Source organism: Corythoichthys intestinalis, chromosome 19, assembly GCF_030265065.1.
Source record: "Corythoichthys intestinalis isolate RoL2023-P3 chromosome 19, ASM3026506v1, whole genome shotgun sequence".
Classification (NCBI taxonomy): Eukaryota; Metazoa; Chordata; class Actinopteri; order Syngnathiformes; family Syngnathidae; genus Corythoichthys; species Corythoichthys intestinalis.
The window spans coordinates 1,710,575-1,736,465 of NC_080413.1; the positions used below are offsets into that span (position 1 = coordinate 1,710,575).

General features: G+C 41.3%; 2 protein-coding genes across 5 annotated transcripts in view; both read right to left on the reverse strand.

Moving 5' to 3' along the window:
* Positions 1-1,162: 1,162 nt before the first annotated feature.
* LOC130907708 (kunitz-type protease inhibitor 1-like) lies at positions 1,163-8,294 on the reverse strand. The gene is made up of 10 exons (XM_057823100.1): positions 7,457-8,294; positions 4,982-5,142; positions 4,776-4,917; positions 4,544-4,714; positions 4,431-4,472; positions 4,229-4,357; positions 4,107-4,157; positions 3,806-3,976; positions 1,715-1,783; positions 1,163-1,653 (listed from the first exon to the last, which is right to left on the reverse strand). The coding sequence occupies exons 1-10, from the start codon at positions 7,803-7,805 to the stop codon at positions 1,475-1,477; spliced, it is 1,464 nt and encodes a 487-aa protein (XP_057679083.1). The 5' UTR covers positions 7,806-8,294; the 3' UTR covers positions 1,163-1,474.
* A 2,137-nt stretch (positions 8,295-10,431) lies between these two features.
* Positions 10,432-25,891, reverse strand: part of adgrg6 (adhesion G protein-coupled receptor G6) — a 47,459-nt gene continuing 31,999 nt past the window's right edge. Inside the window, exons 12-22 of one of the 4 annotated variants that reach the window (XM_057822708.1) lie at positions 23,859-23,975; positions 23,732-23,777; positions 23,561-23,667; positions 21,610-21,737; positions 21,259-21,527; positions 21,082-21,184; positions 16,377-16,527; positions 16,182-16,314; positions 15,996-16,097; positions 12,868-13,011; positions 10,432-11,063 (exon numbers count right to left, since the gene is read on the reverse strand). In XM_057822708.1, coding sequence (XP_057678691.1) covers positions 10,963-11,063; positions 12,868-13,011; positions 15,996-16,097; positions 16,182-16,314; positions 16,377-16,527; positions 21,082-21,184; positions 21,259-21,527; positions 21,610-21,737; positions 23,561-23,667; positions 23,732-23,777; positions 23,859-23,975 — 1,401 coding nt within the window. In that variant the 3' untranslated portion in view covers positions 10,432-10,962. The remainder of the gene's footprint in view (positions 11,064-12,867; positions 13,012-15,995; positions 16,098-16,181; positions 16,315-16,376; positions 16,528-21,081; positions 21,185-21,258; positions 21,528-21,609; positions 21,738-23,560; positions 23,668-23,731; positions 23,778-23,858; positions 23,976-25,891) is intronic. The other 3 variants (XM_057822709.1, XM_057822710.1, XM_057822711.1) reach the window with 3 other exon arrangements.

The following is a 25,891-nucleotide window of genomic DNA, read 5'->3' on the forward strand; positions in this document are numbered from 1 at the left end:
AATTATGCGAGTGAATAATTATTTAAGTAGCAGCCATGTACCCAGTGCCTTTGCCTGACATGCAGCCCCATATCATCAAGCACCGAGGGAACTTTTGATGTTTTCTTCAGTCAGTCGTCTTTGTAAATCTCACTGAAACAGCACCCAACCAAAGTTCCAGCATCATCACCTTGACTCATTGGACACCTTGTCCAATGCAGATTCTTCACTCTTGACAAGGTTATGATGCTGGAACTTTGGTTTGGTGCTGTTCCAGTGCGATTTACAAAGATTACCGTTAGTCGTAGCAACACAAAAATACCACCATCGGATGCGGGGGTATATACTTTTGTTTGAAATCAGTAGTCAGATTGGTCCCACGACCCACCAAATTTAAATTATTCCGGAAAAAAAAAAACAAAAAAAAACACTGATTGGTGGACTATCGACCGAAATGAGTATTAAAATTACTAATATAATTGTTTAGGATTATTTTAGATGCATATCCTGTATGTTATATTTTTGTTATAGAGTATTCAACGAAGAATACGATAAACCCACTTTTTTGGAAAAAAATCATTTAAGTAGTCTCATGAATTCATTACTCACTCATTGCTAAAGCAGATTAACCTCAGTGAAGGGTACTTTTTCGAATAATCACGTACACTTACTTGTTGAATCGATTATGCGTAAAATGCATAGGGCAATTACATGACGTAATTCGTGCTGGTCGGAATCTATAAGAGAATCGTTAGATAAACTGCCAAACGATTCCATGGAATTGAAACACACAGAACCGATTTGCTATTGGAACCGGTTCTCGATTCTTATCCCTAATGACTATTACAAGTAGATGTCCAACCCTGTTTGGAGAAGAAGGGTTGCAGAGGATGTTAATTCATTAGCTGCGAGTCCTCATACTTCATCTATGGACAGCTCGGTCAATGGCAGACACTGGGCCAAACTACTTCTTCTCGATGCCCAAAACGATGCAGACAATGGATCATCTACTTATTTGCTATTCTTCAACTTCCTTCATGTGATAATCAGGAAAAGGACTGATTCTCTTGCTAGAAAGCTTCAAAACCTGAAGATAGACACGCTAAATAACTGTTAGCTGTAGGCTAATTGAAAGTTGCTTTTGGGAGATGAATATACCTGGAAAGAGATTTTAACCAAAAAGTGTTTCAGATTTATTTTTGCTTGAAATGTAATAGGGGGAAAACAGTACAGATATCAATTTTTGGCATCAGGACAAATTCAAATGTTTGATGGCTATGATTGGATTTTTCTGATCTTGGCTCGAGCACAGTAAAATCACAATGACTACAAAGTGACATTTTGGCAGCTATCCGGATCCGCGAGCAGACACGGTTGAAAGTTCGGCCGACGCGGATCGGGTTTTTCCTGGGACGGCGGCGAGCCAGCAGTTTTCGGTGGAGGAAAAGGAAACTTTATTTTCAAAAACAAAATGCAAGAAAAGGTCCTACGGGTCTCATAAAGGTTTGGTGGTACTGTTGTACACCAAGGTATCCTGTTCCGACGTGACCTGGCGGGCCGCTCGGGCTTCGGCCGCCTCGCGCTTCTTCTTCCGGTTCTTCAGAAAGCAGTAGCCCAGAACGGCGAGGGCGGCCGCGATGGCCACGGCCAGAATCACCGCCACCGCCGCCGTTCCTGACGACGCAGAAGCCGGGTCACTTCCCGTCCCGAGTCCCTTCCCAAAGTTCGCGCTTACCCGAGCCGCTTTCCTCGTCTCGTCTCTCCTCGAAGCGTTCGAAGGGCCCTCGGGCGAACACATCCCGCTCTGTGCCGATTGGAAATGACGTCAGTTGGTGCAGTGGGGCAAATAAGTAGTCAACCACCAATTGTGCAAGTTCTCCGACTTGAAAATATTAGAGAGGCCTGTAATTGTCAACATGGGTAAACCTCAAGCATGAGAGACAGAATGGGGAGAAAAATTAACAGAAAATCACATTGTTTGATTTTTAAATAATTTATTTCCAAATTAGAGTGGAAAATAAGTATTTGGTCACCTACAAACAATCAAGATTTCTGGTTGTCAAAGAGGTCTAACTTCTTCTAACGAGGTCTAATGAGGCTCCACTTGCCACCTGTAATAATGGCACCAGTTTTAACTCATTATCGGTATAAAAGACACCTGTCCACAACCTCAGTCAGTCACACTCCAAACTCCACTATGGCCAAGACCAAAGAGATGTCGAAGGACACCAGAGACAAAATTGTAGACCTGCACCAGGCTGGGAAGATTGTATCTGCAATAGGTAAAATGCTTGGTGTAAAGAAATCAACTGTGGGAGCAATTATTAGAAAATGGAAGACATTAGCCTGGTACTCCAGACTCACCGCTGTTCCAGCTATTGAGTCTGGCCACCATTAAGCGGATAAAATTTCCAGGGCGGAGCAAGCCACAGCAAACAGACAGCGGAGTGGACAAATCAGCGACTGGCGGGACGAGGGACTTGCGCGCGGAAATAAACATATGAGAGAGCGGAGTTTATTTAACATGGCTAGCGCGAGACAGACTGTTGTCAATGACTTGTGTCGATGTGTTTTTGGTCATTTAAAACTGATTTTACCGTGGATTGGAACATATTCTCGGCTCTCCTGTTCACCATCTGTGTTGTTGTGGAGACGACTTCCGATGCGGAAGAGTGATGTTGCTCGTTAAGAACACGTCACGCAAATAAACGAATCTGATTTGTTGATTGATTTTGTACTTGCTCGAGAGGCCGTTAATGGGCTGGGTCCCAGACTATACTCTCAGTGTTTGAAAAACACAGAGAAAACAGTCTGGCTGTGCCAGGCACGGAAGACATACAAGACCACTGATAATCTCCCTCAATCTGGGGCTCCATGCAAGACCCCGTGGCGTCAAAGGGACTCGAATCCTGCACTGCCAGACGTGTCCCCCTGCTGAAGCCAGTACACGTCCAGGCCCGTCTGCGGTTCACTAGAGAGCATTTGGATGATCCAGAAAAGGACTGGGAGAATGTGTTATGGTCAGATGTAACCAAAATAGAACTTTTTGGTAGAAACACAGGTTCTCGTGTTTGGAGGAGAAAGAATACTGAATTGCATCCGAAGAACACCATACCCACTCTGAAGCATGGGGGTGGAAACATCATGCTTTGGAGCTGTTTTTCTGCAAAAGGACCAGGACGACTGATCTGTGTAAAGGAAAGAATGAATGGGGCCATGTATGGAAAGATTTAGATTAAAAAAAAAAAAAAACTTCCGTCAGCAAGGGCATTGGAGATGAGATGTGGCTGAGTCTTTCAGCATGACAATGATCCCAAACACACAGCCAGGGCAACAAAGGAGTGGCTTCATAAGAAGCACTTCAAGGTCCTGGAGTGGCCTAGCCAGTCTCCAGATCTCAACCCCATAAAAAAATCTTTGGCGGGAGTTGAAAGTCCGTGTTGCCCAATGACAGCCCCAAAACATCACTGCTCTAGAGGAGATCTGCATGGAGAAATGGGCCAAAATACCAGTGGGAAAAGCTTGTGAAGAGTTACAGAAAATGTTTGGCCTCTGTTATTGCCAACAAAGGGTACATCACAAAGTATTGAGATGAACTTTTGGTATTGACCAAATACTTATTTTCCACCATGATTTGCAAATAAATTCTTTAATTCTTTTTTTTTTTTTTCCCGACATTCTGTCTCTCATGGTTGAGGTTTAACCATGTTGACAATTACAGGCCTCTCTAATATTTTCAAGTGGGAGAACTTGCACAATCAGCGGTTGACTAAATACTTGTTTGCCCCACTGTAGGTCTGTTTGGCACGCGTGCTACCTCACGTACCCGTGACGCCGTGGCAGGCGGCGTCGCATTGCGTCTCCTCGGCAAAGTTGTTGTCGTTCCCGTAGCAGCCGCCGTACGTGAAGCGCCGGCAACGCGTCTCGAGCGGGTCGTAGTACCAGCGCGCGTGGCTTGCCCGGCAAGGGCCCGTCTGGGGGGGCTCGGCACAGCGGGCTGAGGGGGACGCGGGGTTAGCTCGCGACACGTACCAATCTGAACTTCCTAAATTCCGGGTTGTCCCGCGCAATCCGGGACTGTTGGTAACCTGACAATCCGTGGCCCAAAGGCGCTCGCCCGCCCTCACCTTTTCTCTGGTCGACATCCAGATCCAGAAGACGGGAGAAGGTCCGATTGACTGCCGAAGATCACCATGTTACACGACACGCATCTCTATAAAGCGTACGCGAGAGACGCCGTGAGTGTTACGTCTAGTGCAGTGCTCCTCATCGGTGCGGTCGGCACACTGCGCCACGCCGTCGCATTCCAGACTTCTGTCCAGGCAGCAGTCGCCGTCGCAACTCAGCTGACTGGCACCGCAAGCAAAGCCGCACACCTCTGAAATTAGACGCGCGAACAGTGGCTGACACGACACGACGCGGAGACGTCAAGAGGCTCGGGCGGGACTTACTGCCTGCTGGAAGGGCGACGCGCTGGAGTTCCGACGATATCGCTGCGGAACGAGAACAAAAAATATCAGGTGAGTGTGAGAGTGTTTGTACGCATGCCGATAGCCTAGCCTACGCGTGACTCCGTCGCAGGCCCGCTCGCACTCCTTCTCTGACAGGAAGTTGTTGAGATTTCCTTTACATCCTCCGAAGACGAATTGCCTACATCGCTGCAAGTCGGCGTCGTAATGCCAGCGCGGGAAGGCGGCGCGGCAGGGCCCAGTCTTGGCCTCGGACAAGCAGTAACCTGAAAATAGCAGTGTCGTCTTTGGATTTCGTCCGTCAAGGTCGGCGACTTTGGAACTTACGTGCGGACTCGTGGCCGTCCAGGACCAGAACTTGGACGTCAGCGGCATGTGAACGCCTGTTGGAGTCAGTGACGGTGAGGCGGAAGAGGTACCGTCCTGCCTCCAGGTTTGACAGTAGCACCTGGTCGGACAGCGGCGTCTTCTGCAAATGACCGCGATGAGTTTGTATTTTGGCGGACAAGAAAACGCGCGTGTGGGCAGGTCACCTCCATGACGACGTTGGCGTTCCCGCTTTGTAGCGTCCAATTGTAGTCAGTGATAGAGGCGTCGCCGAGTGCCAAACTCTGGATACCGTTGAGCGTCACCGTGGCTCCGGGTCGCACCACCTGGTCCCGACCCGGCACGGCGATGGGCGGCGCCGGCTCGTCTGAGGAGGGACACTTTTGCTCCTCAATTTAGGTCTCCGCCCATTTAACTCATTAACTGCCATTGATGGCAATAGACTGGGTCTATTGGCATCAATGGCAGCTAAACCAGTAAATATGATCTTTTTTTCTTTTTTTTTTTAAATGTCTAGGGCTGCAGCTATCGATTATTTCAGTAGTTCGAATACAGTAGTTAATTCAAGTCATCGAGTATTTGGATAAAAAACATAAAAAATTCAAATACCTGAACTTGTCCTCAAATGGTATAAAAAATAAATGAGGATCTAGGTACAACAAAAGAACAATTAGCGTACTTACGTAGCAAAAGTCCACTAGCCTAAATGCTATAAAATCCTAACATTAAAAAAATGCTCTAAAGTGAAAAAAACTATAAACTAAATTACAAATGCATAATTCGCTCAAACAAAAGCTTATGTTGGTTTTAATAGGGAGCAGCTAGATTCAGCCATGTGAAATTAGTTATTTCTTATTCACTTTTTCCACTAGAGGGCCACGTATCCACCCAAATTAAAAAAAAAAAAAAAAAAAAAAAAAACTAAATACAAACACTTTCTTTTCACTGCAAACCCTTTTTTTAAAATGCTCTTGAATGGCTCAAACACATATTCCCACAAAAAAGGTTAAATATACCTTCAAATTTAATTACAAATGCATTAAAAAAAACATTAGCTCAAACAAAAACTTAGCTTATGTTGGTCTTAACAGGGAGCAGCTGGATTCAGTCATATGAAATGAGTTATGTCATTTTCGCTGTTGCCACTAGAGGGCAGTGTACCCACCCAAATCAACAAAACTAAATGCAAACACTTTCAAAACTAACCATTACACCACCACTTTGGCTAATTAACATAGCAAAAGTTTGCTAGCTTGAATGCTTTATAAGGCTAACTTTTTTTCTTACCATGCTCTCAAAAGGTTTAAACACATATTCCCATGAAAAAAGCTTTGATATACCCCTAAATTAAATTACAAATGCATAAAAAAAACACACAAAAAAAAACACATTAGCTTATGTTGGTCTTAACAGGGAGCAACTGGATACAGCCACGTGAAATGAGTTATATCATATTCACTGTTGCCACTATAGGGCAGTGTATCCACCCAAATCAACAAAACTAAATGCAAATACTTTCAAAACAAACCATTATACCACCACTTTGGCCAATTTACATAACAAAAGTCCGCTAGCTTAAATGCTTTAAAAATGGTAATTTTTTTTTAATGCTCTTAAATGGTTCAAATACATTCCCACATAAAAGGTTAAATATACCAATAAATTAAATTACAAATGCATTAAAAAAACATTAGCTCAAATAAAAACTTAGCTTTTGTTGGTCTTAATAGGGAGCAGCTAGATTCAGCCATGTGAAATGCGTTATTTCATATTCGCTTTTGCCACAGAGGGCAGTGTATCCATCCAAATCATTAAAACTATATGCAAACACTTTCAAAACAAACCCTTACAACACCACTTTGGCTAATTTACATAGCAAAAGTCTGCTAGCCTAAATGCTATAAAATGCTAACTTTTTTTTCTTCTTTTTTACAATGCAATTAAAAAATGGTTCGAACACATATTCCCACAAAAAACGGCTAAATATACCTCTCAACTAAATTACGAATGCATTAAAAATAACATTAGCTCAAACAAAAACTTAACTTATGTTGGTCTTAACAGGGAGCAGCTGGATTCAGCCACGTGAAATGAGTTATATCATATTCACCGTTGCCACTAGAGGGCAGTGTATCCGCCCAAATCAATAAAACTAAATGCAAAGACTTTCAAAATAAACCATTACAAGGCCACTTTAATTAAACGAATACTCAAAGCAGCAAAATTGAATTCAAATCATTTTGCTTCTCGAATTACTCGACTTAATTTATTTATCGTTGCAGCACTAGAAAATTTTGTTTGATAACAAAAGAAAAAAAGCTGTAAATATTCTCTTCGTTTTTTAAATGCTTAGAACACCAAAAGAAGCACACTTTTTTGGGGGGGAAATTTGACTTTTTAAATAAAAAAAAAAAGTAGGCTACAGCTAAGTAGTCTTTAGCGTCTATTGACGGCAAAAGACGTCCAATTGAAGCAGTTTTTTTTAAAAATATTGTATGTTGCTTGTATTTTATTCTTGATTAAAAAACATATATATATATATATATATATTTTTTTTTAAAAAGCTGCCATTGACAGGGCCAGACGTCATTTTTGGACTGGAAGTACTCTTCCCTTTCCAAATGGATTGGACGTCTAACGCCGTCAATTGCCAGTGATAAGAACGTTGTGCTTGTTGTCACCTTTTTCCGGCGGTCCTTCCAAATACTTCCGATACTGTTCCTCCCGGACGTCAATTCGGAACTGGGGTCTGCGGAGGAAGCGGCACACGAACCTGCCCCTGTGCTCGCAGTCGATGAGCGCGCACGTCAGGTTGCCGTCCGTCTGCGCGACGTCGCATCGCGGGAGCGCGCCGCATGCAGCCCGGCAGTCGCTCTCTTGCACGACGTCCAACAGGGCCGCGCCTGCCTGGACCGCGTCCTCCAGGTCCACGGCGAAGTCTTGCCGGCCGGACCGGTAACTGTCCGCGTCCCCGGCGCGGGGACGAGCCAGGAGCGAGAAGAGGAGGAGGAAGAAGATGCGCGGCGACATGTTCTGCGAAAAATCTCAGCTTTTTGTCACCTGCGTGCGTTTGAAAACAGGAAGAGAAAGGAGCCGCGCCCCGCCCGCCTTGCTGACGTCACGCAGGTGATTCACCACCGCACCACTGGTCGCGCCCTTTTTTTTTTTTTTTTCCCCCCTCATTCAATTTGTGACAGAGAAAACAAAGGAGTGGCGATTGAGGGGAGGCAAGTGGAGCAGTTCAATCCTTAGTGGCCGAAAAATCTCATTGCACGTAATCGATTTTCCTATATATGAATTTCAAATGAAGACCTATGTGATTAACTCTATCCCCAGTGGAATATTAGAATTAATGAAAGAATGAGAAATCTGTCCCTTACTTAAATGATATAGATCTTTTAGGCAAAAAAAAAAACAAAAAAAGTTCAAACAAACATAAAGGGAATCTCTTTATAGAAATAGAAAAATTGTACCTCGCGGGAAATTCTTCTGGAATGCGCAGTTTGATCATATTAAATAGAGAGAGGCGGGGCTTGTTCCTTTTAAACCAGGGGTGCCCAAGTCCGGTCCTCGAGAGCCCTTATCCAGCTTGTTTTCCATGTTTCCCTCCGCCAACACACCTGAATCAAATAATCAGGATCATTATCAGGCTCCTGCAGCGCTTGCTGATCATTTAATTCAGGTGTGTTAAAGGAAAGAGACATGGAAAACAAGCTGGATATAGGAGCTCTCGAGGACCGGACTTGGGCACCCCTGTTTTAAACTGTTTGTTTCTAACAAAGTAAGGGAATTGCATTTAAAAGATTTTACATAAAATATACCCAACTAATGTGTACTAGTCCCGTTTTAAGGATGTTGACGACAAATGCACATTTTGTAAGAGTGAGCCTGAAAATATACCTCATTTGTTTTATGGTTGCCCCATTAGTGCGAAGTATTGGACTGATCTTCAAAAATATATTGTATTTCATACCAGACAAAAGGTTGGATTAATCGGAAAAACAATTATTACCATATTTTAATCCAAAGATAAAAATATACAGTATATACAATATTAAATCTTTATACAGTTCCTGACAAAAGTCTTGTCACTTATCCATTTTGTAGGAACAATTGCTAACAACCTGACTTTTAATGATTCAATTGGTTTCAGAAAAGGCTCATATGAAAGCTAAGACCCTCTCAAATGATGTTAAATGTACAAAAATATATTTGTTTCACTGAAAAAAGATTTATCATTTAATGAAGACATAAAGGTCAAATTTTGGCAAGACAAAAGTTTTGTCGCCCACAGAAAGTAGAGTGAAAATTGAACAAAAAGTGTACTTCAAATACAAAAATATGTTACATAACATAAGCCAATTAAATAGTGGTGCTGGGAGATGCAAATTTAATATTTTGTATGACTTCCATGGGCTTGAAGGATTGTCCCCATGCTGTTCGGCAAGGATTCATACAATTTATTGATGAGGTCATCAGGAACATCAAAGACAGCAGTCTTGCATGCCTCCCAGAGTTTATCAACATTCTTGGGTTTCGTCTTCCATGCTTCCTCTTTCATCCTGTTCATGTCTGGTGACTGGGCTGGCCAGTCCTGGAGGATCTTTATCTTATTTGCCTTGAGAAACTTTAAGGTAGAGATTGAAGTATGCAACGGAGCACTATCCTGGTGCAGAATTTGTCCCTTTTTATGCTTAGGAATGTAAGAGGCAGCTAAGATTTGTTGTTATTCCAGACTATTTATGTTGCCTTCCACCCTGCAGATCTCTCGCACACCCCCATACTGGATGTAACCCCAGACCATGATTTTTCCACCAGCAAACTTCACTGTTTTGTGGCAAAAGGTGGATTTTTCAGATGAAACTTCCATTGAATTACACCACAGTCGCCGCATATATTGCAGGAGAGCTACTGGAGCCCGCGTGGATCCAAGATTCACTCAGAAAAGAGTCTAATGGCTCCACTGTTAAATAAAGTGTTCCCAAATACCATAACTAGCAATCAATGAAATAACTAGAACAGTAACTGAATAAATAATTAGCACAGAACATGAATTTTGATTGTAATTTACATCTTTAGCGCTGCAGTGCATGCTAGGAGCTATGTTGGACAACAAGTGTTGAAAGCAGGTGGTAGAAGAGGTCGACTTTCTCCCCCAAGGGATCAGTGATCGCCAATTGAAGCATCTTGAAGCAATGAAGCTTTGCAACCAGTTGGTTCAAATCTTCATGGGGTTCATTTGGTCTTATTATGCCGCTGTCAAATTGCTCCTGGTTAATATCTTTTGGTGTAAATATCCCATGATACAGTGAAAACAACTGCGGCTTATATTCCAGTGCGGCTTATCTATGAACAAATGTGGTTTTCGTTTAAAATTTGGTGGGGGCGCGGCTTAATAGTCAGGTGTGCCTTATAGTCTGAAAATTAGGGTGAATTTGAAATCCGGAAGAAATTTGAACAGGAATTCACTTAGATACTAGCTTGCTAAGTTTTGAATTCGTGAAAAAATTGCTTTATTATGAAATTCTGAAGGGTTGGGGGAATGTACCTGTGAAACTCGTGGGGTTCGGTACCTTTAGCAATGTTAAGAACCGCTGATCTAACTATACATTTCAAGAAATTCATGATTAAACCTACTCTGGGGAAAAACTACAAACAGGCAAGGTAGATCATGGTGCAAAAAATAGTGAATAAAAAAAATATATTTCCTTTTGTTATATGGGTTTTATTCTGTTCGCATAGTCAGCCAAGAAACATGAAAATAAATGCTTTGTTTTACAGATTATATCGAAAGCACACGCAGTTGGATGTTAAAATGTCAGCAATGACAAGTTGTGCGCTTAAAGTTGTAGAAATCCAGTTTGAACATGATTAGAGCTCACTCGGAGCCAGGGAGGTCTTTCTCGCGCGGTAGACAGACCGCATGCGTCCGTGCGTGGGTTTTGACGGTGGTCAGATGCCAGAGTTAGATGCAAAAAATGTCTCTTTCTTCCTCCCGGCCTTGCTTTTTCGAGCAGGAATGTCAAGCGGCGGAGCACGCCGGTCGCCGTCGGATCAGCGGGCGAGCGGCCCGCACAGGGTGGCCATTCCTGAAGAATCTGCGGCACGTGATGTCGCTCGCTATTTATTCGGGCAGCAACCTACGGATGGAGGGGCGCGGCTCGAGGGGATTTAGGGCGAAGCTCTTTTAGGAGCCGTCGGAGCGTGCCGAGCAGTAACCTTTGACCTTGTCGATCATCTGGCCGACGGGAAGGACTGATGAGGAGATGGGCTCCGCCTTTGTTTTTTCTGCTGACACAAAGAAGATCAATTTGTTCAACTCTCAACCAGAAGTTTAAGTGTTGGTCATCCCTTCGTATTTTGCCTTACAGGAAGCATGCAGTGTTGCAAACTTTACAAAGCAACAAATGACCATCATTTTTTTGTATTGCCGTCTACTATATTCATAGACTTCATTACCTATTGACATGACACAAGGCCGATTCGTAGGGGGCCAATTTTCAAAAACTTCAAATATTTTCAAAACCAAAGCTGCTACCGACCTAAAACCAAAACAGGCACTTACCTTAGACATATATCAGTCTCCGTGAGCAGCGGCATCCAAAAATTCAAAGTTGTTCCCTTATAAAATCGCATTTCTCTATAGCAGTACAACACAATTTAAAATTGCTATAAAAGTCTCAGATTTGACACTAGATGCACAAAAATCACCAAATGCAGAGATAATCATCTATATTTTCAGGATCAATAGCAATATTTAACATGTCATATAGGTTTTTTACCAAAATAGCAACTTCTTTTTTTTTTTTTTAATTGACTGCAAGTTTTCAACAGGTAATAAATCACTCCATTTAACATCAGAAACGTAATACTTGAGGAAAACATAAAGAATCAATTAAAAATAATGTGTAAATAGATTATTCATAAATTCTATATACAATCACAGCTTATTATAGAATAGAATAGCCCTTCATAATCATTATACACGATATACTGTTAGCAAACGAGGCTAGCGGCCGCCTGACGTAAACGGAGCTTTTCTGGCGAAAATTCTTGTGAATAAATGCTTAAATCCCCAAATTCTTCATAGATATGGACGCAATACAGTCTCAATTTTTGGTTAAAAGCAAAGAAACTGTGCAGTTAGCGTTTATTTTACGTATATTGTCGGAGTACAATACTACTCTATTAGTGAATGAGGCTAGCGGCCGCTTGGCGTAAACGGAGCTTTTCTGGTGAAAATTCTTGTGAATAAGTGCTTAAATCCCCGAATTCTTCATAGATATGGATGTAAAACAGTCTCGATTTTTGGTGAAAAGCAAAGAAACGGTGCAGTTAGCGTTTATTTTACGTATATTGTCGGAGTACAATGCTGCTCTGTTAGCGAATGAGGCTGGCGGCCGCCTGGTGTAAACAAAGCTTTTCTGGCAAAAATTCTTGTTAATAAATGCTTAAATCCCCGAATTCTTCATAGATATGCACGTAAAACAGTCTAGATTATTGGTTAAAGGAAGAAAAACATGCAGGTAGCATTTATCTGGTGTAAATATTGCCAACTATGAGGCTAGTCAGTTCCAAAAATTAGCCGCCTCCATGTGTAAACAAAGATGAAAATTCCTGCGAATAAATGCTTCAATCACGCATGCATGGTACGAAAAATATAATATTTACCTTGAATCCTCGAACAAATCACTCCTGAGACAATCCTTCCTGTATGTATGCAGTACAGCTTTCGTAGTTTTTCAAAAATCCAAGCCTAAATCAGACACGAGCGTGTCGTCTTCCGCTATTACTAAATGAAGCTCGGCCCCCTCTGATAAGGCGTTACGCAAAGAATGACTAAGTGTCACGTCAATAGGTAATGAAGTCTATGCTATATTGTATTTCATCTCAATTTAGTCCATTAAACTACATGCAAATAGCCAATTATGAATATTAAACGTTGACGTCATCTCGCTACTTTCCCTGCTGGGTAGTTGGCAACACAGCCATCTTGGCCACTTACTCACGCACACCGTTAGCCCATTACCAGATTTTTGGAGCCCAAAACCTAGTCAATCTCGACGTGGTGTTATCACACACACGCTCGCACCTGTGTTGATGAAAGGTGTGAGGGTGATTTTGGCCTTGGCTGTCCAGTTGGCGGCGCTGGAGGCAAAAGAGCCCGATGACGAGGACTGCCCGGCCTGCTCCGAGGTGGCTTTCTTGGTATTGTTGCTCACTGTTTTGCTCCAATCTGCAGCAAAGTTAGCTCACGTGACTGCTAACTCGCCGACATGTTGGTCATTCGTCTACATCCTCATCAGCATGTGGGTATAATTCCCTCCCAAATTTGAAAACCAATTTGGGCCAGATTTCCAGTTTTTGTTTTAGGGTGTTTCGGTGAGCTGGAATTTAAAGGAGCTCACTCGACTTCGGTGCAGTAGCGTTAGGGCTGGGCGATATGGAGCAAAAGCCATATCCCGATATATTTAGGCTGAATATAGGCTACATAGTGGAAATTTTTCATTTATTGAAACTGCGTAGTTCAGTGATAAGTGGCAAAACCAATTCAGGTTGTCCCTGGGTTATGACTGACTCGACGCGATTTCAACTTTACAACATCAGAGTCTTGTCTGCCATTTTGTCTTGTCTTTTTTTTTTTTTTTTTTTAAGTCATACAAACAATAGCTTATTGTACCTCACAGTATCTTATTTTTTTACTTTACTAATATGATGCGTTCTGTCCTCAGTAAAAATGAACTTGCTCAGCTTTACGGACAATTGTGCTTTTTAAAGCTTTTGACTTTCTTTACTTTTGACAATTTGTAAAGCTGTAACACACATATCTACACTTATGTTCAAAACGGCACACACTTCAACAGTAAATTCAATAGTCACTGAAAAAAAACCAAAAAAAAAAAAAACAACATTTTTTTTCTACATACTAAAATGTACTCATACAGTACAACCCCTAGCAAAAAGTATGGAATCACCAGTCTCGGACAAGCACTCACTCAGACATTTTATCATGTAGAACAGGGGTCCCCAAACTTTTTCCTGTTGGGGGCCACATAACTTTTCCCTTCTCTGATGAGGAGCCGGGTCAGTTTGGAGCAGAAAAAGTGTGACGATTGCAGGAGTGCGTAAATGTAAAAATGTATTGTTTTTCAGAAAGCCACAATCAAATAACCCTTTCTGAATTCATCACAGAACAAAAGTAAATAATAATATAATATGACATAATACAATATATAGGGCTGTCAAAATGATCGCGTTAACGGGCGGTAATTAATTTTTTAAATTAATCACGTTAAAATATTTGACGCAATTAACGCACATACCCCGCTCAAACAGATTAAAATGACAGCAGTGTAATGTCCGCTTGTTACTTGTTTTTGGTGTTTGGCGCCCTCTGCTGGTGGTTGGGTCCAAATGATTTTATGGTTTTAAGCACAATGAGTGAGCATGGTGTAATTATTGACATCAACAATGGCGAGCTACTAGTTTATTTCTTGTTTGAAAATTTTACAAATTTTATTAAGACGAAAACATTAAAAGGGGTTTTAATATACAATTTCTATAACTTGTACTAACATTTAAGAACTACAAGTCTTTCTATCCATGGATCGCTTAAACAGCATGTTAATCATGTTAATGCCATCTTGTTGATTTATTGTTATAATAAACAAATACAGTACTTATGTACAGTATGTTGAATGTATATATACGTTTTGTGTCCTATCTTTCCATTCCAACAATAATTTACAGAAAAATATGACCTATTTTAGAGATGGTTTGAATTGCGATTAATTTTTAAGCTGTGATTAACTTGATTAAAAATGTTAATCATTTGACAGCCCAAAATATAATATAATATAATATAATATAATATAATATAATATAATATAATAATAACACTATTAATTAAACAGATAATAACCAAATAACCATCTCTGGGTTCTTCACAGAAAAAAGCCAGGAAATAAATGACACTATTGGAGAAAAAAAAAATTGTTCAGGGGGCCGGACCATATGTGGAGGCGGGCCTTTCCCGGCCCACGGGCCGTAGTTTAGGGACCCCAATGTAGAACAAACGATAAAAAGCAGATAAAAAGCTTGAATAAATATTGAATTAATTAAAAAACGCAACTCTTTAGCATTCAGAAACACTACAAAAATGAATAAAAAAAACATTGTGGTGGTCAGTAAATGTTACTTTTATAGAGCAAGTGTCAAGAGTCAAGAATCTGCATTGGACAAGGTGATGATGCTGGAACTTTTGTTTGGTGCCGTTCCAGTGAGATTTACAAAGATGACTGCCTGAAGAAGACATCAAAATTCCCTCAGTCCTTGATGCTGCATGTCAGGCAAAGGCACTGTGGTTAAATCTTCAATAAATGCACAAGTTTACGTTGATTTTAGACAGCTTTCTTATCCCTTTAAATGAAAATATGTTTGTCATTTTCCAAGATGACAATGCATCATGTAACGGAGCAAAAACTGTTAAAGCATTCCTTGGAGAAAGACTCATCCAGTCAATGTCATGGCCTGCAAAACCCAGATCTCAACCCTATTGATAACCTGTGGTGGAAATTGAAAAAAAAAAAAAGGTCCACAGCAAGGCTCCAACGTGCTGGCAACTGCAATCAAATAGAGTTGGCACCAAATTGATGAAGAATACTCATCAAGTCCATGCCTCAGAGAATGCAAGCCAGAGGTGGTGCTACTAAATACTAGAGATGTGTTTTGATTGTTATTTCTTTGTTTGTTTCTCATGATTCCATATATTTTTTCCTCAGAATGGAGTGATTCCATATATATTTTCCTTACATATGCTCGATAAAAGTAACATTTACTGACCACCACAATGTTTTTTATTCATTTCTTTCACCGTTTCTGAACGCTAAAGAGTTGCACTTTTGAACTAATTCATTATTTTTTTTTTTATCTGAGTTTGTTCTACATGATAAAATGTCTGAGTGAGTGCTCATCCGACACTGGTGATTACATACTTTTTGCTAAGGGTTGTATGTATACGTGCGTGCCAAATTTGAAATTAAAGCTATATAAGGTGCTTGTTTGAACCGTATCGGTATAACTCTGATCTCGATATATCGTCCAGCCCCTAGTAGCGTGTTGTCGGACATCACGCCGCCAAGCCGGTGATCGCAATGGATTCTAAACTGATGAGGAGACGGGCGACGATGTTCTGCGCGCAATGAATTTCTCGCAGATTACCCGAGTTGTCGGAGAGTCTGAAGCGAGCGCAGCAAAGCGTGCGTCTCCACTGCTTCTGAACGTTCTCTTTGAGGGCGCAGTGGAAGAGGAAGATGAAAAGTCCTGCCAAGAAACACACAGTGAGTCGCACTCATCACCGTAGCGACCAGTGTTCAGTTAATGAAAGTATTTCGGCGCCGCCGTCACCTTGCAACGAGTTGAAGATGGCGAAGAGATAAACAAAGACGAGGCTGACCGGCCCCCAGGCGAAGAAGGCGAAGGCCCAAGTCATCCCGAGCAGGAAAGTAAGGCTGACCGCGCTGCGAAGGTTGCGCAACACCTGGGCAGAAGTGCGAGCGAGTGACGTACACTCGGTGAGTTACTAGGGACGGCTACCAGTACCTCCTCTTTTAGCGTGCGGCTTCCTCGTTTGCCGTTGCGTCCGCAGATCTGCAGCATGACCACCACAAACATTGCCACGTTGAGCAGAAAGATGAGGCAGAAGTAGGCCACGCAGGCCACGTAGAACACCACGGCGTTTCGGATCCAGCAGCTGAGGGAGAATCACACATATGTTTGCTTAGCGACTGAGAGCACAGGGAGGACCGTCCCATATCAATGTGTCTCATTGGCGTCGCTGCGTGGAGTACAATTCTTGCACATCAACCCTTCACTGGGTCCATTAGAATTCATCATGAAATCTTTACAGATCCCTCCATCAACAGCGTAGGGTTGTTCTGATCATGTTTTTTTGCTCCCGATCCGATCGTTTTAGTTTGAGTATCTGCCAATCCCGATATATTTATAATTTTTCCCGATCATATACATTTTGGCAAAGCACTAAGAAAAAAATGAATAAAACTCGGACGAATATATACATTCAACATACACTACATAAGTACTGTATTTGTTTATTATGACAATAAATCCTAAAGATGGCATTTACATTATTAACATTCTTTCTGTGAGAGGGTGGACAGTACAAGGAAAAATGTGACTTTGTATATTGTGACTAAATATTGCCATCTAGTGTATTTGTTGAGCTTTCAGTAAATGATACTGAAGCCATGCCCAAATGCATGATGGGAAGTGGAACCATGACTGTGCGTAGTGCTACCAATTGATATATCTTGTCTGCATTGGGAAATAACTTAAGGTGTTAAGAAAAAGATCAATTGCTACCTTGCTTCCCCACATTGCTTCCCATGATATTTCTAATCTTAGGGAGAGAGATTGTAAGGCTTTAGCCAATTTAAAAAAAGGCCCCAAAGGCTGCCAAAATTCACTCTACTCATTATCCGCTGCCTTTTGTCTCTCTATATAGACAAAACGGCGCCATTACAGACTGAGCGCGACAATGCGTGAGTGGGTCGTGCAGCGCATGCAATAATTGCGTGAAATATTTTAACGTGATACATTTTTTAAAACTTAATTACCGCCGTTTTGGGGATAAATTTGATAACCCTACCTTTAGCCTAAACCAGGGGTGTCCAAACTTTTTGCAAAGGGGGCCAGATTTAGTGTGGTAAAAATTTGGGGGGCCGACCTTGGCTTACGTCCTTTACGTAGAACGATATATTTAAGCAAATTTTAGCAAGCCATTCTGTGTGTCACATTTGCTTTATCATTATTTTTAATTAATAATTTCAACAATCTCGCAACTACCTTTTGTGTCGTTCTCCTTCAACTTTCGGGCTCTTGCGAAAAACTGCTGCTGTAAAATTAAACTAACTTCAAGTTGCTTCAATTTCTCGCTACGCATCTTCCATGTAATCTTGTTGTACACGTCAGCGTGTCTTGTTTGGTAATATCGACTCACATTGAACTCTTTAAAAACAGTGACTGTCTCTTTGTAAATGAGGCAGACAAAGTTGTTGCGTATTTTACTGAAAAAAATTGTCCAATTTCCACCTATTCTTGATGGGTCAGCCGTTGCAGGCAACTTTCTTTTTTTTTTGTTGATTGTCGCCATTTTAGAAAATTGGGAGTAAAGGGTCACACGGGGTAATGTTGCTTAGAGTACTGCTGCCTTTTAGTGGGTAAGGGAGGAGCAGCATTTAAGGTGTAAGCTACTTCACATGCTGGTAGCAGTACTGCTGACCAATTTATTAAGTCTGTATGCGGGCCAGACGTTATTGATTTTATGACAGCGGTTTGGGGCCGGATGAAATTTGATCACGGGCCGCATTTGGCCCCCGGGCCGGACTTTGGACATGTCTGGCCTAAACTAAAGACTCTGGATGAGTGTAACATTTTATGTTTGTAACGTTAAATACAATTAGAAAATGATTTAATCAAAAAAAAAAAAAAAATTAAAAAAAAGGCATGGCCAATATTTTTTTGCCGATTCCGATACTTTGAAAATGACGTGATCGGACCCGATCAATCGGCATCTCTAATTGGAACCAAACAATCAATCTCATTAGACCATAGGACACGGTTCCAGTAATCCAAGTGCTTTGTTGACATGTCTTCAGCAAACTGTTTTGCAGGCTTTCTTGTGTACTGTCTTAAAAAGAGGGTTCCTCCTGGGGTGACAGCCATGCACACCAATTGGATATAGAGCGCGGCGTATGGTCTGAGCATGAACAGGCTAACGCCCCACCTCTTAAATCTCTGCAGCAATGCTGACAGCGCTCCTGCGACAATCTTTCAAAGAAACCATTTGGATGTGACGCTCAGCACGTGCGCTCAGCTTCTTTGGACGACCGACCCGAGGCCTGTTCTGAGCGGACCCTGCTTTTTAAAACGCTGGATGATCTAAGTCACTGTGCTGAAGCTCAGTTTCAGGGTGTTGGCAATGTTCTTGTAGCCTTGGCCATCTTCATGTAGCGAAACAATACGTATTTTAAGATCCTCAGAGTTATTTGCCATGTGGTGCCATGTTGGAACTTTCAGTCACCAGTATGAGAGAGTGTGAGAGCTGCACTACAAATTTGAACACACCTGCTCCCTATGCACCCCTGGGCCTAGTAGTATTGAGTCTAGGGATGTCCCGATACCAAAATTATGAGTTCGATACCGATACCTGACTAAATACCTCGATACCCGATACTAAACGATACCACGCAAAAAACCTAAAACATCAGGGAAAAAATACTGGAATAGAGAGGACAAAACTTGGAACTGAAAACTTCTTTTATTGAAGTTCACTCTGGTAGTAACATTTTTATTTTGAACAATGTTAAACTGTCACATCTCCAGTGTGACATCAGACCGCTAAATGGTGCTATTATCCTGGTTCCTACTTTTTTAGTTGTACTGAAAATGCTATAGGCAAATCTTAGATCACCTCATAAAAGTAACAATAACTGTGTTCCAAAGTAAACTGTTCAAAGTTATAAACAACAACTGCTATGTTTTTTTTTTAAATAAAAATACTCTCTGTACTTGCAGCTCCTGAACTTTATGTAAAAATAAATAAAAATGTCTTCACAATTCACACATCAATAGAATGAACTGTACAAACTTGTTTTAAATAAAAAAATATTTTCACACAGCTATTTTTTTTTAACAAAAAATAAAAGTACTGTACTTGGCTGCAGCTCCTGAGCTTTAGGTTCAACAAAAAAAAAAAAGTGTTCACAAGAGATTAGAAAGGATGGGAGAGAGGGACAGAGAGAGGAGGAGGGGAGAGAGGAGGGGGAGAGAGGGACAGAGAGCACACACACACACACACACACACACACACACACACACACACACACACACACACACACACACTACAGTTAATGTTTAGGCTACTAAAGTAGACTGGCTTGGGACTGGCAGTATAGTGGTGGTTTATGATGTGTGTATTTTTTTCTAAACATTTAGGCGTTTTTGCCAATGAATTAGTATAACATTAATATAATTTGATTATTGAAAATATTAGGATGTTCATCAGAGTAGCCTACTGCATACCAAACGCTATGGCAAATGAGGGCCATAAATCTTTTACATGGCATGCAGTATTCTGATGTTGGCTAAACTTTTTGATCTTTGATAGGCTACTTTACTTGACTCATATGCTCCTTGGTGGAGATTCCGTGTTCTGTGAGCACATTGCGTTTATTGCCTCGTGTTTCACTGACACACGAGTAGGCTATTGTGGGACAAATACTCGTTGGGACTTATTTGAAGGCATGTTGTGTGTTGTTATCGTTCACATTCGCTACCTGTCGTTCTTTGAATTCTTGGTACAAATCGGGATGGTTGTCCGCAAGATGTTTTGCCAAGTTGGATGTGTTGGAACCTTTCGCTTGTGTGGCGTTATGGCATCTTTTACACACGGGCTTTGATGTGTCCGCCGCGTTTCCTTCTTCGTCGGCACGGTAAGCGAAGTACCTCCATATTTCGCTTCGTGCGTCTTCTTTCTCAACGAGCCTTGGCTGGTTTTGCAGCCCGCTAGTTGTAGGCTGCGGCTCTGTAGGAGCTGCCGTCATTTTTCCTCGTATCTTTCCCCGAGCTGAACTGTTGCTATGAGCTGCTGCTTTGCTGTGAGGGGCGAGGGGAGGGGTGGGGTAAGTCGGTCCGCCCACACAGGAGCAGAGCACAGTCAGAGCGAGTGAGTGCAGCGCTGCTGCTGCCTGCTGCACAGCACACACACAACATTCTCCGACGCTCGAAACACATGACATTTTTTTGTCAGTACTAAAATGAGGTAATATAGTACCGTTTTTTGAAAGCAAGTACCGCAATACTATACTGATACCGGTATATCGTACAACAGTAATTGAGTCACATGAAATTTTGGAGGGAAAATGACAAGCAGTACTCAATTTGGACATTTAGGGATGTAGTTTCTAAGGGGTGTACTCACTTTTTTTGCCAGGGGTTTAGATATTAATGGCTATATTTTGAGGGGAAAATAAATGAACTCTGTTATATAAGCTGTACACAGACTACTTATCATTGTGTCAAAGTGTCATTTTATCAGTGTTGTCCCATGAAAAGATATATTAAATATCTGCAGAAATGCGAGTGTGGCGCACCGAAGAAATCCCATTACAAAAAAAAGAAAAAGAAGAAAATAACCCTATCGACCCAGATAACGAGAGCCCAAAGCATTTATTAACTGACCGACGGCTAATGATCAAGACATCAGCGTGTCCATCCGTCTACTTACAAATGTGATGATCCTTCACCAAAGGTTCCGCCGCCATACTCCTGGGGTCCGTAGGAGCGTTTATCCACCGCCAGGACCGAGACCACCAACACGGCGGGAATGCCTGCGAGCACGAATAAAAAGCCTGCGTCCTGGTGATCTTACTAGTGATGATAGAAGTACAAAAGACAGACGTACCCCAGCCCAGGAGGCAAAACTTAAGGATGTATCTGCGCACGTAAGTGTTGAAGACTTTGACCAGCGCGATGTACATGTGCACCGACTCCAGGCCCATCCACGTGAACGAGGTCAGCAGAAAGTAATGCAGCAGGGCGGCCGCCACGATGCACGGGGCTTCGCCACGGTGCCGCGACAACCAGCCGTTGAGCAGGAAGCTCAGGTTGAGGAGCAGTAGCGACGCGCTCAAATTCATCAGGATTTTAGACGGGTAATCTCGACGCAACTTCCTGCAAAAAAGACGCCGGTCTCCGGTTTAAAGAGGCTGAAGGACGAACTTCCCGCGGAGGCGGGCATGGCTCCGCGACTTACTCAAAGGCGACGTACGTGAGCAGCGTGGCGGCCGAAAAGACGGCCGACACGCCGCAGCCGATGAACGTGATGAAGGTCAGGATGCGGTTGTTACGCCGATCGATGTGCGGCGACACTCCGGAAATATCCTGAAGGTGAAAAGACAAATTAGCGAGCGTCCGGCTATTGTCCACTAAGCGACCGTATGCTCATAGGCTGAGTTTGACTTTTGGGGCAGGGGGGCACAACATGCTGATGACCCCGAAACGCAGTGTCAGCAATAAAATGAACTTACAAGAATATTTATAATACTAAGTTGACAATGAGCATTTTTTGTCTTCCATCATACTTGAGGTGAATTCTAAATCAGGCTGCTTAGGCAATAATTTTCGCCAAGATGGTCATCCATTGTGTCGTGCCAATGTAGTTACCCCAGTCAAAAATTGTGTCCCTGGGCGGAGCCATATGCAGGTAGATTTGTGTCTTTATTAAAAGTTGCTTCAATAGAATATCAAAATATATATTGTCAACCCCCCCCAAAAAATCGCTTAAATAAAAAAAAATGTTTGAATGTAAAACTAAATTTTAAACTGAAAAAAACTATTAAAAAAAAAAAAATTTATGTGAAAGCTATTTTTCTTTGATTTTTTTTTTTTTTGGGGGGGGGGGGTTGAAGTTACGTGTTTATTTTATTAAAGTTGATTTGTGTTTGGCCACATTTTGCCTAGGACATTTTTGTCTTTATTATTCAATCAAAAAATAAGTTACTTCAAAAAATATATATTTTCAAAAATAAAATCACTTCAATCCAAAAAAAAAAAAAAAAAATTAATCATGGAAAAAGTTTTTGAATGCGAAAAAATTAGGGCTGTCAAAATTATCGCGTTAACGGGCGGTAATTAATTTTTTAAATTAATCACGTTAAAATATTTGACGAAATTAACGTACATGCCCCGCTCAAACAGACTAAAATGACAGTACAGTGTAATGTCCGCTTGTTACTTGTTTTTTGGTGTTTGGTGCCCTTTGCTGGCGTTTGGGTGCAACCGATTTTATGGGTTAGTACCATGAGTGAGCATGGTGTAATTTTTGAGATCAACAATGGCGAGCTACTAGTTTATTTTTTGATTGAAAATTTTACAAATTTTAATAAAACGAAAACATTAAGAAGGGTTTTAATATAAAATTTCTCTAACTTGTACTAACATTTATCTTTTAAGAACTACAAGTCTTTCTATCCATGGATCTCTTTAACAGAATGTTAATGTTAATGCCATCTTGTTGATTTATTGTTATAATAAACAAATACAGTACTTATGTACCGTATGTTGAATGTATATATCCGTCTTGTGTCTTATCTTTCCATTCCAACAATAATTTAAGGAAAAATATGGCATATTTTATAGATGGTTTGAATTGCGATTAATTAATTTTTAAGCTGTAATTAACTCGATTAAAAATTTTAATCGTTTGACAGCCCTAGAAAAAATATTTGAGATTGAAAAATTTGCATTTGAACACTTCATTGAAAAAGTTTTGATTGAAGCAATGCTTTTTGTGTTTGGGCCATATTATGGGTAGGACATTTGTGTCTAAATCATTTAGTCCCAAAAAATTTGCCTATTTATTTTTCAGGCCACGTCAATAAAGAATAAAAATAATTTTAAAAATAAAATTACCCTCCCCTATTTTTTTTTGTTGAAAATTTTATGCAAAGCAAATGCCCGTCTAAGTTGCTAGTCACATGACTTGTTCGAAAAATAATTTTGACCCATTCTAAAAATACATTTTTTGTTCATTTCATTCATTTGTGTTGCAGTTTTATTGCTTTACAACATTTATATATATATAGAGAGAGAGAGAGAGAGAGAGAGAGAGAGAGAGGAAAGTCAATTACATGCAATGACACTTTTCGGCCGCCAGGGGGGCCCGGCCCTGGCCCCCCTTAAAATCCACTTATGTGTATGCTCACCATGAGGACGGCAAAGTGCGTCAGGTGGTCGCACAGGCAAACCGTTCTGTTGATGCCAGATTCCTTGGACGCGCGGCAACCTGCGCCATTCCAGCCTCCGGAGCCACCTGGTGGACAAGGTTATCACGCTGCGGTCTAACACCAGTCACATCATTATAATAGTCTTCATACCGTTCATGCTGAAGTCCCAGAAGACGCAGACTGGACTGAGGATGGTCTGAAAGGAGAACATCATGTCACAACACGTGTCAAAATGTGCAAGCAGCTCAGAGGGTAGACCGAAAGAGGAGAATCTGACTTGAGGTGACAGATGAGCGATGTGAATCTCCACAGGATCCCTCAGGTTTCTGATGCTGCGGTTTCCTACGCTGCTCGCCACCACGTAGCTGACCAGCGCCCGTCCGTCCTGCTCCATCTGGTGGCAAAAGAACTGACACACTAAACTCACGTCTAACCATAGACTTCATAACCTAATGACATGACACGGGGCCTATTCGTAGGGGGGCGATTTTCAAAAACTTTAAATATTTTCAAAACCAACGCTTCTCCCGACCTAAAACCAAAACAGGCACCTACCTTAGCCATATATGAGTCTCCATGAGTAGTCATTCCCCTATAAAATCCCGATTAATTTTTTTAATAATGGTATACCACAACTTAAAATGGCTATAAAAAGTAGTAAACTAGATGCACAAAAATCCTCAAATGCACATATAATCACCTATATTTTCAGGATCAATAGCAATATTTAACATATCATCCAAGTTTTTGACCAAAACAGCAACTTCATTTTTTTTTTTTTATTTACTGCAAGTTTTCAACAGCAAATAAATCCCTCAATTTAACATCAGAAACTTAATACTTGAGAAAAACATGCAGAATATCATAAATAATATTATAAATCAATATATAATATATATGTAACCCCTGTGTCAGCGCCGCCCCGCGTTCCGCTCCCACCTCTGACTAGGCCGGGACGCGAACCCGCGCGCCAACGACGCTTCCACTCGGCAGGCAAGATCGGTAACCACTACACCAATAAGCTCGAGCCAACGGCACAGCCGCTAGCGATCTTACATGAAGGAATCGGCGGGGAGGTTTCCACGCTCCACATGGACCTGCGTGCACCCGTTACATATATAAAAAAATTTATTCACATATTATACATAATACGTGAATAGATTATTAATAAATTCTATATACAATCACAAGTTATTATAGAATAGAATAGCCCTTTATAATCATTTTACACTATATACTGTTAGCGAATGAGGCTAGCAGCCCCAACAGAGGCCGTAAACAGAGCTTTTCTGGCGAAAATTCTTGTGAATGAATGCTTAAATCCCCAAATTCTTCATAGATATGGACGTAAAACAGTCTCAATTCTTTGTTAAAAGCAAAGAAACCGTGCAGTTCACTTTTATTTTACATATAATGTCAAAGTACCATGCTACTCTGTTAGCGAATGAGGCTAGTAGCCGCCTGGTGTAAACAGAGTTTTCCTAGCAAAAATTTTCGTGAATAAATGCTTAAACACCTGAATTCTTTATAGATATAGACGTAAAACACTCTCGATTCTTGGATGAAAAGCAAAGAAACCGTGCAGTTAGTGTTTATTTCACGTATATTGTCGGAGTACAACGCTACTCTGTTAGCGAATGAGGCTAGCGGCCGCCTGACGTAAACAGAGCTTTTCTAGTGAAAATACTTGTAAATGAATGCATAACTCCTCAAATTTTTCATAGAAATGGACTTAAAACAGTCTCTATTCTGGGTTAAAAGCAAAGAAACCGTGCAGTTAGCGTTTTACATATATTGTTATAGTACAATGCTACTCTGTTAGCGAACGAGGCTAGCAGCCGCCTGATGTAAACGGAGCTTTTCTAGCGAAAATTCTCGTGAATAAATGCTTAAATCCCTGAAATTTTCATAGATATGGACGTAAAACAGTCTTGATTCTTGGTTAAAAGCAAAAAAACGTGCAGGTAGCATTTATTTGGCATAAATGTTGCCAACTACAAGGCTAGTCAGTTTAGAAAATTAGCCGCCTCGATGTGTAAACAAAGAAGAAAATTCCTGCGAATAAATGCTTCAATCACGCATGCATGGTACGAAAAATATAATATTTACCGTGAATCCTCGAGCAAATCACTCCTCAGACAACCCTTCCTGTTTGTATGCAGTACAGCTTTCGTAGTTCTTAAAAAATCCAAGCTTAAATACGACATGAGCGTGTGCAGTCTTCGGCTATTACTAAATGAAGCTCGGCCCCTTCTGACAAGGTGTTACGCAAAGAATGACTAAGTGTCACGTCAATAGGTAATGAAGTCT

Excerpts from the sequence above, each read along its gene's own strand:
- LOC130907708 (XM_057823100.1), bottom strand. The coding sequence starts at position 7,805 with ATGTCGCCGCGCATCTTCTTCCTCCTCCTCTTCTCGCTCCTGGCTCGT. Across the intron at positions 4,918-4,981 it reads ACGCCAACGTCGTCATGGAG|AAGACGCCGCTGTCCGACCA; the intron begins GTGACCTGCCCA and ends GGTCATTTGCAG. Across the intron at positions 4,358-4,430 it reads CGTCGCCCTTCCAGCAGGCA|AGGTGTGCGGCTTTGCTTGC; the intron begins GTAAGTCCCGCC and ends GTCTAATTTCAG.